The sequence below is a fragment of the Pelophylax lessonae genome (genome assembly GCF_965119305.1).
Source record: "Pelophylax lessonae genome assembly, chromosome: 4".
Taxonomy (NCBI): Eukaryota; Metazoa; Chordata; class Amphibia; order Anura; family Ranidae; genus Pelophylax; species Pelophylax lessonae.
This window is the reverse complement of record NC_138771.1, coordinates 653,608,538-653,627,711: the sequence shown is the minus strand read 5'-3', so window position 1 is coordinate 653,627,711 and position 19,174 is coordinate 653,608,538. Positions and strand designations below refer to the sequence as shown.

The following is a 19,174-nucleotide window of genomic DNA, read 5'->3' as shown; positions in this document are numbered from 1 at the left end:
TGAATACAGTCTGATGATTAAAGGTTTCCTGTGATAACTTCTGTGTATATGGAGCTAAGAGAGCACATCTCGTTCCTCCTCCAGGCTTTCTCCCCCTCCCTGCTGCTATCTATACTACTGCCAGCAAAAGTGAAAGCTGTATGCACCGCCCGACCTTTCCTTAGCAACTGATGATGTCATCGGTTGATAGGACTCAGGCAGCCGGCTTGTACAGCTTTCAGTTTTGTCAGCAGTAGTATAGATAGCAGCAGGGAGGGGGAGAGAGCCCGGAGGAGGAAGCAGGATATGCTCTCCCTGCTCCGTATACACAGAAGTTAACACAGGAAACCTTTAATTATTGGACTGTACCGGGGCTTTCTGTAATTTTGCAGCAGCACCCCAGGGTGCCGCGGCACCCCTGTTGAAAAACCCTGCCTTATAGCAGGTGTGCAAACGCCCATTCCCCTAGGCAGAGGCGCACACCAGCCATGACTCTGGGTGGGGAGCCATACACTGATGCATGTGCAGTTTCTCATGTCTCTTGGCAAACCATGCCTTTCTTACACATGTTGATTGGGCGACTGTGTTAATCATTTGACAGTTCTGCCATCCTAGGCCATGGCCAGTGTTGGCTAGGTTGCTAGAGCCCTAGCTGTGCAAATTAGGAAATGTGTTTGGGATGCTTTTAGTGGTATCAGTAGTGTATGAAAATTCTCAAAATGCTCCTGATAGAGGAAAATGCATGGCAATTGCCAACGAGCACAAGCAATAGTAAGATTGACACTGTTTGGCTTTCCCAGAATAAGGCATGAATTATTCACACAGTAAAGAAAGTTTGGTAAGTTCTGCATCTGATGTCCAGTAAAAGTCTGTATACACAGAAGTTAACACAGGAAGCCTTTAATTATTGGACTGTACCGGGGCATCCTGTAATTGTGCAGCGGCACTCCAGGGTGCTGCGGCACCCCTGTTGAAAAACCCTGCCTTATAGCAGGTGTGCAAAGGCCCATTCCCCTAGGCAGAGGCACACACCAGCCATGACTCTGGGTGGGAAGCCATACACTGATGCATGTGCAGTTTCTCATGTCTCTTGGTAAACCAGGCCTTTCTTACACATGTTGATTGGGTGACTGTGTGACTCCCTTGACAGTTCTTCCATCCTAGGCCATGGCCAGTGTTGGCTAGGTTGCTAGAGTCCTAGCTGTGCAAATTAGGGAATGTGTTTGGGATGCTTTTAGTGGTATCAATAGTGTATGAAAATTCTCAAAATGCTCCTGAAAGAGGAAAATGCATGGCAATTGCCAATGAGCACAAGCAATAGTAAGATTGTCACTGTTTGGCTTTCCCAGAGTAAGGCATGAATTATTCATACAGTAAAGAAAGTTTGGTAAGTTCTGCATCTGATGTCCAGTAAAAGTCGAACGACTCTAAGAAATTGATATTTTGATGGATAGCCATAACCCTACGACAAAGGATTAAAGACCTGCTTGTCCTTCCTCATATCACCACACCACTAGGAACCACCACAATCTCCCAAGCTTGGCCAACATACAGTGCCTTGCGAAGGTATTGCCCCCCCCTGAACTTTGCAACCTTTTGCCACATTTCAGGCTTCAAACATAAAGATATAAAACTGTAATTTTGTGTGAAGAATAAACAAGTGGGACACATTAATGAAGTGGAACGAAATTTATTGGATATTTCAAACTTTTTTAACAAATAAAAAACTGAAAAATTGGGCGTGCAAAATTATTCAGCCCCTTAAGTTAATACTTTTTAGCGCCACCTTTTGCTGCGATTACAGCTGTAAGTCGCTTGGGGTATGTCTCTATCAGTTTTTCACATCGAGAGACTGAAATTTTTGCCCATTCCTCCTTGCAAAACAGCTCGAGCTCAGTGAGGTTGGATGGAGAGCGTTTGTGAACAGCAGTTTTCAGTTCTTTCCACAGATTCTCGATTGGATTCAGGTCTGGACTTTGACTTGGCCATTCTAACACCTGGATATGTTTATTTGTGAACCATTCCGTTGTAGATTTTGCTTTATGTTTTGGATCATTGTCTTGTTGGAAGACAAATCTCCATCCCAGTCTCAGGTCTTTTGCAGACTCCATCAGGTTTTCTTCCAGAATGGTCCTGTATTTGGCTCCATCCACCTTCCCATCAATTTTAACCATCTTCCCTGTCCCTGCTGAAGAAAAGCAGGCCCAAACCATGATGCTGCCACCACCATGTTTGACAATGGGGATGGTGTGTTCAGGGTGATGAGCTGTGTTGCTTTTACGCCAAACATAACGTTTTGCATTGTTGCCAAAAAGTTTGATTTTGGTTTCATCTGACCAGAGCACCTTCTTCCACATGTTTGGTGTCTCCCAGGTGGCTTGTGACAAACTTTAAACGACACTTTTTATGGATATCTTTAAGAAATGTCTTTCTTCTTGCCACTCTTCCATAAAGGCCAGATTTGTGCAGTATACGACTGATTGTTGTCCTATGGACAGAGTTTCCCACCTCAGCTGTAGATCTCTGCAGTTCATCCAGAGTGATCATGGGCCTCTTGGCTGCATCTCTGATCAGTCTTCTCCTTGTATGAGCTGAAAGTTTAGAGGGACGGCCAGGTCTTCGTAGATTTGCAGTGGTCTGATACTCCTTCCATTTCAATATTATCGCTTGCACAGTGCTCCTTGGGATGTTTAAAGCTTGGGAAATCTTTTTATATCCAAATCCGGCTTTAAACTTCTCCACAACAGTATCTCGGACCTGCCTGGTGTGTTCCTTGTTCTTCATGATGCTCTCTGCACTTTAAACGGACCTCTGAGACTATCACAGTGCAGGTGCATTTATACAGAGACTTGATTACACACAGGTGGATTCTATTTATCATCATTAGTCATTTAGGTCAACATTGGATCATTCAGAGATCCTCACTGAACTTCTGGAGAGAGTTTGCTGCACTGAAAATAAAGGGGATGAATAATTTTGCACGCCCAATTTTTCAGTTTTTTATTTGTTAACAAAGTTTGAAATATCCAATAAATTTCGTTCCACTTCATGATTGTGTCCCACTTGTTGTTGATTCTTCTCAAAAAATTACAGTTTTATATCTTTATGTTTGAAACCTGAAATGTGGCAAAAGGTCGCAAAGTTCAAGGGGGCCAAATACTTTCGCAAGGCACTGTACATATGTAGACTTCCTTACTTCCATAGAAAGCTTCACCTGTCACACAAATTTTAGAACAAGCCCTTTTAACACTTTGAGGACTTTTTAATTAACCCCTACACATACAAGTTGCCACAAGCAAGGGCTGAATCTGCCTAATGGCTTGTTTTTATCAGGCTATGCATGACCACATTAATAACTGGACAGTGCAGTCTGTTGATGACAACTACGATTTTTTTCTTTCCAGCAATTACAGATGGCTCCCGCATTTGGAATGGAAATGTTGGGAGATCCGAGAAGGGGGCCCATACACCTGTAGTGTCTGGAATTCCTGTTCGGAGTCAGCAGAGCCTGGACAGTGCAATGGCCCGAGGGGTAACCAGGACTGGGCTTCCTGTGCCATGTCAGACCTTCCCAGCATGTCATCGGAGTACAGGTATTCATTATATATTTTATGGCATAAATGGGGTATTACTAATCAGACCATTTACAGCTCATAAAGTGGATCATAACTGTTCCTTTAGTCAGTCTTTCCAAAGGATTTCTATAGTCTTGGATACTAAAGATAAAGTACTGTAAGGGGCTCTCAGTTGCTTGGATATAAAGCACAGCCCTTTTAATGGCTCTCTGCAGTTTTAGATGGACAGCACAGTCCTTTCAGAGGATCTCTGTAGGCTTAGATGGAGAGAACAGCGTTTTCATAGGGTCGCTGAAGACTTATATGGAGTGCACAGTGTTTTCTGAGGATCTCTGTAGGCTTAGATGGAGAGAACAGTCTTTTCAGAGGGTCCCTGTAGGCTTAGATGGAGGGAACGGTCTTTTCAGAGGGTCCCTGTAGGCTTAGATGGAGAGAACAGTGTTTTCAGAGGATCCCTGTAGGCTTAGATGGAGAGAACAGTCTTTTCAGAGGGTCCCTGTAGGCTTAGATGGATAGAACAGTCCTTTCAGAGGGTCCCTGTAGGCTTAGATGGAGAGAACAGTCCTTTCAGAGGATCTCTATAGGCTTAGATGGAGAGAACAGTCATTTCCGAGGATCTCTGTAGGCTTAGATGGAGGAAACAGTCCTTTCAGAGGGTCAGAGGGGACACGATTAGAATATCGCCCGATCATTCGACCACCGACTTTTGAAAAAGTATTTGTTGGTCGAAAACGTTGCCAACATACACGGTCCGAATATCGGCCCGACCGTTGCCTGCCGACCATCGAAACAGTCGAATCGAAAAATATTTCCGGGCATGAGTGATGAGATTATACAGATTTCAAATGAACGACCTCAACACCAATGTATAGAATATCGTTCATTCCCAAACGAGATGACAGAATTTTTCGGGTTTTTCAAACAATATTTTTCGTTCACAATATCGATATTGCTCATTGATGGCTGGGCATTAACGAGTAGAATATCGGCCGATCGCTCGCTGAACGGAAATTTTCAGCCGATTTTCTTATCGTGTATTCGGCCATAACCTAGCTTAGTGTAGACCTCTTTCAGAGGTTCTCTGTAGGCTTTGATGGAGAACACAGTCCTTTCAGAAACATTCAGTAATCTTAGACGGACATTGCAATCTTTTCAGAGGTTCTTTGTAGGCTTAGATGGAGGACAAAGTCCTTTCAATGACACTCTGTAGACATGGATGAAGAGCAGAATCTTTCAGAGGTTCTCTGTAGTCTTAGATGGAGAACACAGTCCTTTCAGAGACATTCTGTAGGCTTAGATGGATATTTCAATCCTTTCAATCCTTTCAGAGGTGCTCTGTTGGCTTAGATGGAGAACATAGTCCTTTCAGAGACATTATGTAATCTTAGATGGACATTACTATCTTTTCAGAGGTTCGTTGTAGGCTTAGATGGAGAACACAGTGCTTTCAGAGACACTCTGTAGACATGGATGAGGAGCAAAGTCTTTCAGAGGTTCTCCGTAGGCTTAGATTGCGAAAACACAGTCCTTTCAGAGACACTCTGTAGGCTTAGATGGGCATCACAATTCTTTCAGAGGTTCTCTGTAGGCTTAGAAAGCGAACACAGTCCTTTCAGAGACATTATGTAATCTTAGATGGACATTACAATCTTTTCAGAGGTTAGTTGTAGGCTTAGATGGACAACACAGTCCTTCCAGAGACACTCTGTAGACATGGATGAGGAGCAAAGTCTTTTAGAGGTTCTCTGTAGGCTTAGATGGAGAACATAGTCCTTTCAGAGGCACTCTGTGGAATTAGATGGACATCACAATCCTTTCAGAGGTTCTCTGTAGGCTTAGATGGACAGCACAGTCCTTCAAGTGACACTCTGTAGACATAGATGAGGAGCAAAGTCTTTCAGAGGTTCTCTGCAGGCTTAGAAAGCGAACACAGTCCTTTCAGAGACATTATGTAATCTTAGATGGACATTACAATCTTTTCAGAGGTTAGTTGTAGGCCCAGATGGACAACACAGTCCTTCCAGAGACACTCTGTAGACACAGATGAGGAGCAAAGTCTTTCAGAGGTTCTCTGTAGGCTTAGATGGAGAACACAATCCTTTCAGAGGTTCTCTGTAGGCTTAAGCCTCGTACACACGCAACGATTATCGGCCAACCGATCATCCGTCTTTTGTCCAGAGTGGTGTTTTGTTGGTTGGAATGTGCTCTAGACTGCACACGAATTTTCTCGCCCGACAGAATTCTACTTCAGAAGTGATGTCATGTGTTGGTTTGCTTTCTTTGTGTTCTTTCTTCACTGAGCATGCCCAGTCTTGCTCATTAGATTTTTCCCTGTCGAAATCTGTACTGACTGCACGAAAATCGGACGTGTTTTGACGGCGGACAAAAATTTTATAGCCTGCACATCAGATTATTTTCGGCTGAAAAGTCGGAGTCAGTTGTCGGAAGCACCATACTAACAAGCCGAAAATCGGCAGATCGGTCGTCGGACGAAAATTCCCGGCCGAATTTCGACGCGTGTGTACGAGGCTTTAGATAGAGAACATAGTCCTTTCAGAGGTTCTCTGTAGGCTTAGATGGAGAACACAGTCCTTTCAGAGACTCAGTTGGCTTAGATAGAGAACACAGTCCTTTCAGAGACTCCATTGGTTTAGATAGAGAACACAGTCCTTTCAGAGACTCCGTTGGCTTAGATAGAGAACACAGTCCTTTCAGAGACTCCGTTGGTTTAGATAGAGAACACAGTCCTTTCAGAGACTCCGTTGGCTTAGATGGAGAACACAGTCCTTTCAGAGACTCCGTAGGCGTAGATGGAGAACATAGTCCTTTCAGAGACTCCGTTGGTTTAGATAGAGAACACAGTCCTTTCAGAGACACCGTTGGCTTAGATAGAGAACACAGTCCTTTCAGAGACTCCGTCGGCTTAGATGGAGAACACAGTCCTTTCAGAGACTCCGTTGGCTTAGATGGAGAACACAGTGCTTTCAGAGACTCCGTTGGCTTAGATGGAGAACACAGTCCTTTCAGAGACTCCATTGGTTTAGATAGAGAACATAGTCCTTTCAGAGACTCCATTGGCTTAGATGGAGAACACAGTCCTTTCAGAGACTCCGTTGGCTTAGATGGAGAACACAGTCCTTTCAGAGACTCCGTTGGCTTAGACGGAAAGCATAGACCATTTAGACACTCTGTGGAGCTTTAGATGGAAAGCACTGTCCTTTCAGAGATTCTCTGTAGGTCTAAGAGGAAAGTACACTCCTGTCAAAGAGTCTGTGTAAACGTAGAGATAACAGACCTTTCATAGGTTAGTCGTAGGCCTATATGAAAAAGAATAGTCCTTTCAGAGGTTCTCTGTAGGCTTAGATGGAGAACACAGTCCTTTCAGAGACTCAGTTGGCTTAGATAGAGAACACAGTCCTTTCAGAGACTCCATTGGTTTAGATAGAGAACACAGTCCTTTCAGAGACTCCGTTGGCTTAGATAGAGAACACAGTCCTTTCAGAGACTCCGTTGGTTTAGAGAGAACACAGTCCTTTCAGAGACTCCGTTGGTTTAGATAGAGAACACAGTCCTTTCAGAGACTCCGTTGGCTTAGATGGAGAACACAGTCCTTTCAGAGACTCCGTAGGCGTAGATGGAGAACATAGTCCTTTCAGAGACTCCATTGGTTTAGATAGAGAACACAGTCCTTTCAGAGACACCGTTGGCTTAGATAGAGAACACAGTCCTTTCAGAGACTCCGTCGGCTTAGATGGAGAACACAGTCCTTTCAGAGACTCCGTTGGCTTAGATGGAGAACACAGTGCTTTCAGAGACTCCGTTGGCTTAGATGGAGAACACAGTCCTTTCAGAGACTCCATTGGTTTAGATAGAGAACATACTCCTTTCAGAGACTCCATTGGCTTAGATGGAGAACATACTTCTTTCAGAGACTCCGTTGGCTTAGATAGAGAACATACTCCTTTCAGAGACTCCGTTGGCTTAGATGGAGAACACAGTCCTTTCAGAGACTCCGTTGGCTTAGATGGAGAACACAGTCCTTTCAGAGACTCCGTTGGCTTAGACGGAAAGCATAGACCATTTAGTCACTCTGTGGAGCTTTAGATGGAAAGCACTGTCCTTTCAGAGATTCTCTGTAGGTCTAAGAGGAAAGTACACTCCTGTCAAAGAGTCTGTGTAAACGTAGAGATAACCGACCTTCCATAGGTTAGTTGTAGGCCTATATGAAAAAGAATAGTCCTTTCAGAGGTTCCGTGTGGGCTTGCATGTAAAGCTTAGTCCTTTAGGCTTGGGTGAAGAGAACAAAGAACCTTAAAGATCCAAGTAGACTTCAGATAAAGAAGACTTTCAAATAGGAAATTCCAGACTTAAATAAAAAGTACAGTTTGTCCATCTGGTTTTTTATGGCTTTGATTAGTCCGGCTGCTGGTCTATCTCTAGTCCCGGAAAAGGGCCCAGTCATTAAGCCTCATAGTCTTGGAACAGAAAAGACCTATGGATGGTTTTTCGTAGTTTTGAATTAGAAGTGAAGAATGTGCGGTTTGCCTGGAATAAAGTGCACAGTCCATTCGCCAAGCCGGCTCCCTGTTCTTGGATGAAAGGCATTAAATAGGTGACATCATTGGTTATTTTCGGTAAATGACTAGAAGTATGAACAAAGCCGTTCCATTGTCCTGACTCCTGACCAGGATTTCTGGGTGAATAACAAACCGCAATGGTAAACTCTTAAATATCTTTTTTTTATAAATGGATCTGATATTGAATTGTAATAGACCTGGAAATTCTCCCAGCAGCCTGCTCTCCTGCACTGGTCTCTACCGCCCTCTAGTGGTTACACACAGTAATGCTTTAGGAAACTGCCATTTACTTATACTTCTCTCCTCCATTTGTCCCTGCAGATTTTGGAGGTAGCTATCGCCTTGGCAGATCCGCCTCCACGTCTGGAGTGCGTCAGACCTCCGTTCAGAGGCAGAATCAGGTATTCTATGTAAACTTGCATCACTTGTGCCACATAATCCCTGCAGACCATCTCTGACCTCTGCAGATCATCACGCTTCGGTGCCATGCTGTCTGTGATCATCGCTCCGTCTTCCATGCACCTGATGCTTCCAACGCTGCCAACTGCCATTGCTGTAGAGTGTTGCTCTATTTCATAATACAGATCATTGCGCCACCTGCAGAACATTGCTGCTGCTTCATGATGCAGATCATCGCACCTTTCTCTGCAAGTTTTGTTTCCCTTTGCATGCAGATCATTGCTTTGCTTCATTATGCAGATCATTGCACCACCCTGCAGAGCCTTGCTCCCCTTAGTGGCACTTTGGGATTGTTACGCCTTGTGTGCAGAGCATTCCTCTGCTCCCTAATGCAGGCTACTCCACCTGTCTGCAGGGCATTGCTTGACTTCACGGTATCCAGCAGCACGCCCTTGACCTGCATGGTAATGCAGATCATTTCTCCTGGCTGCAGAGCATTGCTTCACTTTATCATGCAGACCATTGCAGCTGTATGCAGAGCGTTGCTTCATTTCATTATGCAGACCATTACAGCTGTATGCAGAGCATTGTCTCATTTGATTATGGAGACCATTGCAGCTGTATGCAGAGCATTGCTTCATTTAATTATGCAGATCATCACAGCTATATGCAGAGCATTGCTTCACTTCATTAGGCAGACCATTGCAGCTGTGTGCAGAGCATTGTTTCACTTCATAATGCATGATTTTGCAGCTGTGTGCAGAGCATTGTTTCACTTCATAATGCATGATTTTGCAGCTGTGTGCAGAGCATTGCTTCATTTCATTATGCAGACCATTACAGCTGTATGCAGAGCATTGCCTCAGTTGATTATGCAGCCCATTGCAGCTGTATGCAGAGCATTGCCTCATTTGATTATGCAGACCATTGCAGCTGTTTGCGGATCATTGCTTCTTTCATTATGCAGATCATTGCAGCTGTGTGCAGAGCATTGCTTCATTTCATAATGCATGATTTTGCAGCTGTGTGCAGAGCATTGCTTCATTTCATTATGCAGATCATTACAGCTGTATGCAGAGCATTGCTTCACTTTATTAGGCAGACCATTGCAGCTGTGTGCAGAGCATTGTTTCATTTCATAATGCATGATTTTGCAGCTGTGTGCAGAGCATTGCTTCATTTCATTATGCAGGCCATTACAGCCTTATGCAGAGCATTGCTTCACTTCATTAGGCAGACCATTGCAGCTGTGTGCAGAGCATTGTTTCACTTTATAATGCAGGCTTTTGCAGCTGTGTGCAGAGCATTGCTTCATTTCATTATGCAGACCATTACAGCTATATGCAGAGCATTGCTTCATGTCATTATGCAGACCATTACAGATGTGTGGAGAGCATTGCTTCATTTAATTTGCAGACCATTACAGCTGTATGTAAATCATTGCTTCACTTCATTAAGCAGACCATTGCAGCTGTGTGCAGATCATTGCTTCACTTCTTTATGCAGGCCATTACAGCTGTATGCAGAGCATTGCTTTACTTCATTATGCAGAAGATTGCAGCTGCATGCAAATCATTGCTTCACTTCATTAGGCAGACCGATGCAGCTGTGTGCAGATTATCGCTTCTTTTTTATGCAGACCATTGCAGCTGTATGCAGAGCATTGCCTAATTTCATTATGCAGACCATTACAGCTGTATGCAGAGCATTGCTTTACTTCATTATGCAGACCATTGCAGTTGTGTGCAGAGCATTGTTTCACTTCATAATGCAGGCTTTTGCAGCTGTGTGCAGAGCATTGCTTTACTTCATTATGCAGAACATTTCAGCTGTGTGCAGAGCATTGTTTCACTTCATCATGCAGGCCATTGCAGCTGTGTGCAGAGCATCGCTTCACTTCGTTATGCAGACGATTGCAGCTGTAAACAGAGCATCGCTTCACTTCATTATGCAGACCATTGCAGCTGTGTGCACAGCATCACTTCACTTCTTTATGCAGACCATTGCAGCTGTGTGCAGAGCATTGTTTCACTTCATTATAGAGACCATTGCAGCTGTGTGCAGAGCATTGCTTCATTTATTATACAGACCATTGCAGCTGTGTGCAGAGCAATGTTTCAATTCATTATAGAGACCATTGCAGTTGTGTGCAGAGCATTGCTTCACTTCATTATAGAGACCATTGCAGTTGTATGTAGAGCATTGCTTCACTCCCTTATGCAGTCCATTACACCTCTACGAAAAGCAGTGCCCCACATCCTGTCACAGGTCATCTGCAGAGCATCGCTTCACTTCACATTCTTGCCTTTCTATCCATTTGTAGCCTATATAATTTTCATGCAGAGCATCTCATCCTTCCGCTGAGCATTTCGCCTCATTAGCATCTGCTTCCCTGCAGAGCATCAACATATATATATATATATATATTTTTTTAGCATGCTTATAACTGCAGAGCATTGCTGCATCTGATTGCTTTCATCTGAAGAGCATCCCACCCTCTTCCTTATGTTTTTGGCACCCCTGCTATCATTGCTTTTTCTGCCTCCTGCACAACGTTTCATCCCTGTGCAGAGCATTGCTGCATTTCTTGGATGCAGATCATCCCTCTTGTGCTGAAGGGGAGGGCTGTCAGTGGATGGGAGGAAAGAACAAGGACTGACCAGTTGTACTGTCATGTCGCTGTAGTCCTTGCCTAATCTTTACCTGTCCACATAGTTCCCACCAAGTCCTCCACACGCCCTCTGCTGCAGAGCATCGCACATAGATAAATTCCCTCTCTGGCTGTTTTGGACATGATGTTAAGGCAGAAACAAGATACTAGTTTCCATCCAGTCCAAAAAATAACTAAAGTGAACCTGTCTTTCATTAAAAGCCGAACTCCAGACCAGGGCCAGGACAAGGGATGGGCAGGAGGGGGGTGGTTGCCCTGGGCGCAATGGTTTATTGCAGGGATAGGGGGCGCCACTTCACAATTATGTGCCACTTTGTGTCGGTCTATCACATAAAATCCCAATAAAATACATTTCAAGGCACTGTAGTAAGTTTTAGGCAGGGTAAAAAAACAAAAATGCAAAATGCGCACCATTATTTCTGGCCCCTGGGTACAGACAACACACATATGTGGTATCGCTGCGATCGGCAGGGTTATTTTGGGTTGTTCTTTGATGGTAAATTATAGTAAATGCAAGTAATATATAGCTAAATAAAAAAAAAAAAAAAATTCTCATACGTCCTCTGACAGTCGCAGCCGCTCAGTAAGCCTTCACGAGTGGGTAATGGCGCCCTCTGCAGGAGTAAGCTAGGCAGTTGAGGGTATGGTTTCGGAAACTCCAGTAAACTCTTATTGGATATATAGTGTATATGTCTCTAAGTTTTAGTGTGCCAACATCCCTGGTCAGAAATCCATAGGTATTTGGTTCCTCAGGCCAATAGGGGGTGGGACTTTGAGGCAGTTGCCAATAATGCAAATATATGCGATTATATGATTTTTCAAAGTTTTTTTGTAAAAACATATTTATTTCAACTTCATACAGTTATGTTGTGCTTAGTTGGGTGAGAGACCCAACAGTGAGTAGGTGAAGAAAGGTAAAGGTGTGACATTTGTGACTTTTAGAACAAATTCCCTGACATCCATGCGTTGTGGATGTTCCAGGGGGCCTCTAAAAATCCAACGCGTTTCGGCTTGCCTATCCAGCTGTGCCTTTTTCACGGGTTCACCATATCTACAATCATATTATCCATGAGTTAATACATTTGTAAGTAAAGTAATTTCTTTAGATAGTATCATCTATATTCAATATTCAATGGTATTTTATATAATATATTTATATTTGATATAACTCATGGATAATATGATTGTAGATATGGTGAACCCGTGAAAAAGGCACAGCCGGATAGGCAAGCCGAAACGCGTTGGATTTTAGACGCCCCCTGGAACATCCACAACGCATGAATGTCAGGGAATTTGTTCTAAAAGTCACCCTTATCACAAATGTCACACCTTTACCTTTCTTCACCTACTCACTGTTGGGTCTCTCACCCAACTAAGCACAACATAACTGTATGAAGTTGAAATAAATATGTTTTTACAAAAAAACTTTGAAAAATCATATAATCGCATATATTTGCATTATTGGCAACTGCCTCAAAGTCCCACCCCCTATTGGCCTGAGGAACCAAATACCTATGGAGCTAGGCAGTTGAAAGGTTAACAAAAAAACTTTCTACACTTAGACACACCTCCAGGGGGCCGTCCCTCAGCCATTATCCTGACACTACTGTCCCTCAGTTTTTATCCTGCCTAGGTCTTCCAGCTGGGACCCTATTGTCTCAGTTTCTTTGTGTTGTTTTCTTTGAAAATAGCCTTTTATTGAATTTCCTCACTCACTATCACTAGTTAGTCAGGGAATTCCTGGAGGACTATAAGCGACAGCAGAGCTGGGCTTCACACTGGATAATATAGATACTTATGGAAGTCCCAGTCTGCCACCGAGCGTCGCAGGTCATTGGTGCGCCCAGGCCTCGCAACGACAGTGCCCCTGAGGACAGGGACGAGCCTGCGGAGACCCATCTTCGCCGGGATGTCTCAACTCTGGAACGCCCGTGTGCTGCTAGCATCCCTTCCTGGCTGATGGCACCCCCACTCAGGGTGGGAGGTGTTCTGTATCAGAGCGGTGCCCGCGTTCGCTGGACTGGTGAGTGATACTACCCCTGTGTCCCTGGGACTATAATCCGTGGGCCCACTCTCAGGGGTTGGCAGTACAAGGTGGTCCCTGTGGTATCCCACCCTCCTGGCCGTGTGGTGCGGCCCCCTCCTCCCTGCCCCTGCTGGGGGGTGCTCTGTGGTGTTCACTGCTATGGAAGGGGGGGGGGGTGTGGGGGCTTAATGCATTCCCGGGGGTGTTCTCTAGGTTTCCCCGTGGTGGCCAGTTCCTGGGTTTTTTACTCTGTTTGGCGCCGTTCGCTTGGCTGCCATTTTGGGTGAGGGCAGGCTGTTTAGGCCTCTTAGTGTGGGCAGCAGCCATTTTATCTCATCCGAAGACGTCACACTCTGACGAAACGCGTCAAGTTGGCACGCACGTTGCCTCGCTTTGAGCCAGGAGCTGGACCGCACGCCGAGACTCTTACTTCCGGGTTCGGCGAGGAGAGCGGAGAGAACCAGCGCCCATGGTCACCCAGCCGTAAGGCGGAACTAGGAGCTCAATAGCGATCTACCCTTTTGCACTTTGTCCCGTTACACTTGTTGGGGATAATTGGTGCTGTTTTTTTGCTGTGTCACCTACGTTTTATTTGGAGTGTTTTATACCACTTGGGAGTTTTTAGCATCAGCTGCAGCTTTTGATCGGGGGACTTTTTATGGTGTTTTTACATGGACAGTGTTTGTGAAGATTGATGTGAGTTTTTATGCAAGTTCAATTAAAGGAAAACCTTTTTGCACTATGAGAAGCATATCTTTCTTTCTTCCATGCTGAGTGTCCACCCTTCATCCATAAAGAGAACGTCCACCTTGGTATCCATATAGAGGAGCAGCAGCAATAAGCGCTTTAGATTCCATTAGGCGTACGCCATTGGAATCCACACCGTCCGGTAAGTGTGATACCTTACTCCACCCGGCACAGAGTGGTAGAACCTGTAAGAATCACCGTCACGCACGATCCTATTCAGCACAATAGAGACTGTTTTTGAGCACGTATTTTGCACTTTAAAGAACTTTTCACGGACTATCTTCAGATGTTTATATATTGAAATTTTCATGGAATATTTTTCATGTCATTTTTTGTTTATTGATAAGTCATATGTTTGCACTATTTCTTAAGTTTGCACATGCATTTTAGTGGAAGACATTCACAATTGGAGTCCATTGTTTACATATTCAACAATTTATTTAATATTTAATATTTATTATCACTGAAGAGTAATCACATGACAGCACATGCACTTTTCTGGGTTTAATTTAATAAGGTTAGCGCAGTATATACACCCATTCACCCATTAATTTTGAGACTACTACCCGTTCAGTTAGTGTCTTTGAATACTTGCAGCTTTCCCATATCTGACCTTTTACACCTTGGCGCGAGTATTTTTATCACACATTTTATCTCATCGTTTTGGCGCTGTTTTGGGTGCCATCTTTGCTGTGGGTGACCGCCTAGTAAGGGTGGTGGCCATCTTGCCAGTGCTTCCCCCCATAGGTTTCTATCAGGCACCATGATTCCCAGGATAGCAAATTCCCCACAGACCTGATTGGTGCTTCAGGAACCCCTGAATCCTCTTCCATGGCCTCATTATCTGCTGCTCTTGCGACTTTGGCATCCAAAGTGGATCTGCTGATGTCTGAACGTACTTCTCAAAAACAGCCGATGCCCTCTCAGTCTTCTGACTCTAAACCTGATTTAGTTGCCACGGACAACGTCCCCCCTGAGGGGTCCCAGTCCTCACATTCAGATGGGGAGGAGAAAGAGTCTTCCTCTACGGAGGCGCGGGAACGCGTTGCGGTGGATGCACTTATTAGCTCCATTAAGGAGACTTTAAATCTTGACGATCAGCCCTCCCAGTCAGGTAAGCAGGTTTCCTTCGGGTCCAGCAAAGCCCAGAAGTCGGGTCAGGTTTTCCCCTGCCCCGAGGAGTTTCACGAAACAAGGAACGACTAATGGCGTTGCATCAAGCAAATGCTGGTGGTGCCTAAGCGGTTTAAATACCGTTATCCCTTTGCGGATCCTGTTGACAATCCTAAGGTGGACCACACTGTTTCTAGGTTGAATAAATCCACTCTGATGCCTGTGGAGTACTCCCCGGTGTTCAAGAATCCGGCAGATAGGCGTGTGGAGACGCTTTACTGCCACATGTATGTGGTGGCGGGCTCCCTGCTTAATCCTATGTTCGCTTCGGTGATGGTCTCTCAAGCTGTTACGGAATGGTCCAAGGTGCTTCGGCGCACTTTGTTGGCGTAGTCGGTCTCTCCGGCTGCCCTTGACATGGTGGATAAAGTGACCCAGGCCGTAACATACCTGTGTGATGCGGCCTTGGACGAGGCTTCTTTGGTCGCACGGTTGTCTGCGGTTGGGGCTGCGATCCGCCACATTGTTTAGCTGAGGAGTTGGTCGACTGACCACGCTTCCAAAAAGACTGTGTCAGATGTCTCTTATGTGGGTAGTCGTCTTTTTGGGGACACTCTGGATGAGTTGATCAAGGGACTTACGGGGGTTAAGAGTACCCCTTTGCCCCAAGCCTCTAAGGGAAAATCCCCCCATGCTAGGCAGGGTCCTTCTTTCAAGGCTCATTGTGGGTCCTTTCGCGCCTTCGGGGCACAGGATAAAGGAAAATCCTTCAAGACCTCAGGTGGTCACAAGAAACCATGGTCCGGTAAGGCCGGTTCGGTGACCCAGTCCGCCTCTTCCTGGAGGGACGCCCTCACCCGTTTCAGGGGTGGGGGGACATCTGCGTTGCTTTCAAGAACCCTGGTTGTCCCGAATTCAGGACAGGTGGGTTCACAAACTGATTCGTTCAAGGTACAAGACCAATTTCGATCTCGCCCCGCAGACAGGTTCTTTCCATCAAATCTCCATCTGACTCCTGATCGTTTAAGAGATCTCAAGGGGGTGGTGCAAGATCTTCTCACCCATGGAGTCATTGTGCCAGTCCAGGGGCGGACTGACCATTCGGGGATTAGGGCACTGCCCGAGGGCCCAGGGTCAGTAGGGGGCCCCATGAGAGGCTACACACTACAGAAAGAAGCCAGGAACTTCCATGCAGGCTATGCTGTGGTAGATATTTTAAATGCCCACTCTATGTGGCTGAGCTGCAATTTGTAGGTGGGGCTTTGTGTGGCTTGAGTGTGGACACAGGGGGCCCCATGATCTCTGATTGCCCGGGGGCCCCATGAGTTGTCAGTCCACCCCTGTGCCAGTCCCTCCGTGGGACAGGTTTCACGGTTTTTATTCCAATCTGTTCATGGAGCCCAGAAAAAAGAGGGCAAAGTGCATCCGATTCTGGACCTAAAGTCTGTGAACCGCTTTGTGAGGGTACAGAAGTTCCGGATGGAATCCATCCGGTCGGTGGTGGCGTCGTTGAGTCCAGGGGACCTTTTGGCCTCCATTGACCTAAAGGATGCGTATCTGCACATTCCTATCTACGAAGGTCATCAGCAGTATCTCTGCTTTACGGTGGCGGAGGAGCATTATCAGTTTGTGGCGTTATCCTTCTGTCTCGCTTCGTCTCCCAGGGTATTCACCAAAGTTTTGGCTCCGGTGCTGGCTTTGCTGCGTTTAAGGGGGATTGCGGTCCTCGGTTATCTGGACGACCTCCTGTTAAGGCAAGCTCATGTCTGCCTGATTCCCAAGGTGGTATCTGCTTTCCACCTCAAAGAAGATGTTGTCTTACCTTCGGTTTGTGCGAAAACCAAGCATCCCAAGGAATTGGCCTTAAATTCCTTGGATGTGGTCCGGGCGGTGGTACCTGTCTGCCACGGAATCTTTTCGGAAGTCTGATTCCATGTTTGTCCTTCCTGAGGGACCTCGGAAGGGTTCGGCTAAGGGTTCGGCTAAATGAATCAGGCAGACGATTGTTCAGGCCTATTCAATCAAGGGTCAGGTTCCTCCTTTCCCTGTAAGGGCACATTCTACTAGAGCTGTCAGTGCCTCTTGGGCGTTTCGCCATCAGGCTTCTATGGCACAGGTGTGCAAAGCGGCGACCTGGTCATCTGTGCACACTTTCACAAAATTTTACGAACTTGATGTGATGACTGACATCCTCGGATGCTTCCTTTGGCCGCAGGGGTTTTGAGTGCGGCAGTTGTTTGAAGAGTCGTGTTTCTTTCTGTCTCTTCCTGGGGTGTTTTTTTCTTACTCTGGGTTAGCTCCTGTTGAGCTTTGTTGCCCTGTTGGCTTAGTTTCTTTCTCTGGCCTGGTTGACACGTTGCCCTTTTCAGTAGGTTGCATCTTCCCACCCCTCACACCTGCACTGCTTTTGGACGTCCCACTCGTGAAGGCTTACTGAGCGGCTGCGACTGTCAGAGGACGTAAGAGAAAATAGAGTTTTTGTAAGAACTTACTGTAAAACTCTTTTCTCTATCGCTCATTGACAGACGTAGTCTTCTTGATTCTCAAGAGCTGGGTTATGTTGTCTCCGCAGGAGTAGGACTAGGCAGAAAGACAAAACGTTCTGGCTCCACCTTAGGGGCAGTCCCTGAGGGTATATCCTCCCTCTCTCTGCTACAGGGAATCAGTTTTTTTCTGTCTAGTCAGGAGTAAGGACCTAAGCTCCTTGCTGGGATCTTTTTGGTCCTGGCAAGATTTTTTCTTTAGAAGAAATATTTTTTAGGTAGTTTTTTCTCCAGTGTTTTTCCTGTGAGATCTTCAAGCAAAAAACGCCGGACTGGGCGACACTTGTGGTCACCCCAGCCGGCCTACGAGCGCGCGCAGACCATTGCATTGCCCTTGGTCGGCCGCGACACATTCAAGTAAGTATGCGGGGCCGGGCGACGGGCTGGATGTTGAGATCCAGTGGTCACCCCGGTTTCTGCCTACGAGCGCGTGCAGACCAGAGCTCCGCGCTGGGTCGGCCGCGACGGAGTCCCAGTGGAGGGACTGACCTTGCGAGTTAAAAGTCTCGCTTGGACGCCAGGAACCTGAGAGTCGAGGCGTCCGGAGTGGTCCACAAACCCCCACCCCGGTGGAGAGGGTATTGTGAAGAGAGGGTGCCTGTCGGTTCGGTATGGTGAGTAAACGTTCCCTTTTTTCTTTCCTCGTTATGAGGCAGTATGTATTATGGGCCCCTCCATACATGGTCAGTATATATCTGACACTAAAAGTCCCCCTTGTAAATACAGTATGTGTTTGTGGGAAGTGGACTTGGTTTGAGAGCTAACACTCTACCCAGCAGACTGTAGCATTACAGCAGACATAGGAGGTATAATCCTACCTTATTTGTAGTGTATCTCCTGTAGATCTATCAATCGCCACTCAGCAGAGATGCAGGTGGATGTGCTGGGAAAAACGATTTCGGCGGTCCGCCGCCATTTTGCCGTAGACCAGGTGCATGCATGTCCTCAGGTCACGCCGGCCGCCATGTTTTTGGAGTCTAATGTCTCCTATATGGGGGCGGCCATGTTTCATGAGCCCAGCTACCTCGTGGAGAGCTGGGAACGCCGGAAGGCGTACACAGGGGGCGGAGCCACGTCCTTCTACCCGGGAAAAAGCAACAGCTCCTTCCAGTCTGTAAAGACAGACGCTGACTGCAGTTGGTTGGAAACTTCACTGCATCGGTTGGTGAGCCTTGGGGGTCCCTCTCTGTGGGATCGAGAAGCAGGTACTCTGAGGGGCGCTATTGCGCTAGGGGGAGACACATAAAAAAAAAAAAAAAAAATTAAAAAAAAAAAAAAAAAGAGGTATTTTTTATTTAAAAAAAAAAAAAAAAAAGTTTTTTTGTGTTTTCTGGCAATGGTGTCCTGAATTATCATGGACCCTGCCACTCATGTATCTCCTCCGGATCCCCTCGAGGGGTCTGCAGGATCCTCCAGCACCCCACTGACGATTAAATCATTGTCCGCTATTATGGAAGCTTGTGTCCCGGGTGGAAGTGGCTTGTCAGGGACAGGGCGCAAGTAAGCGACCCCCGCCTAACCCCTTATTATCTGAAACCTCGGAT

At 45.9% G+C, this 19,174-nt stretch overlaps 1 protein-coding gene across 1 annotated transcript in view; it reads left to right on the top strand.

The window, feature by feature from the left end:
- The window catches only part of NYAP1 (neuronal tyrosine phosphorylated phosphoinositide-3-kinase adaptor 1), a 54,742-nt gene that overhangs the window by 26,242 nt on the left and 9,326 nt on the right, over nt 1–19,174 (top strand). Inside the window, exons 5-6 of the mRNA XM_082257198.1 lie at nt 3,384–3,572; nt 8,453–8,532. Of these exons, the coding sequence (XP_082113324.1) occupies nt 3,384–3,572; nt 8,453–8,532 (269 nt within the window). The remainder of the gene's footprint in view (nt 1–3,383; nt 3,573–8,452; nt 8,533–19,174) is intronic.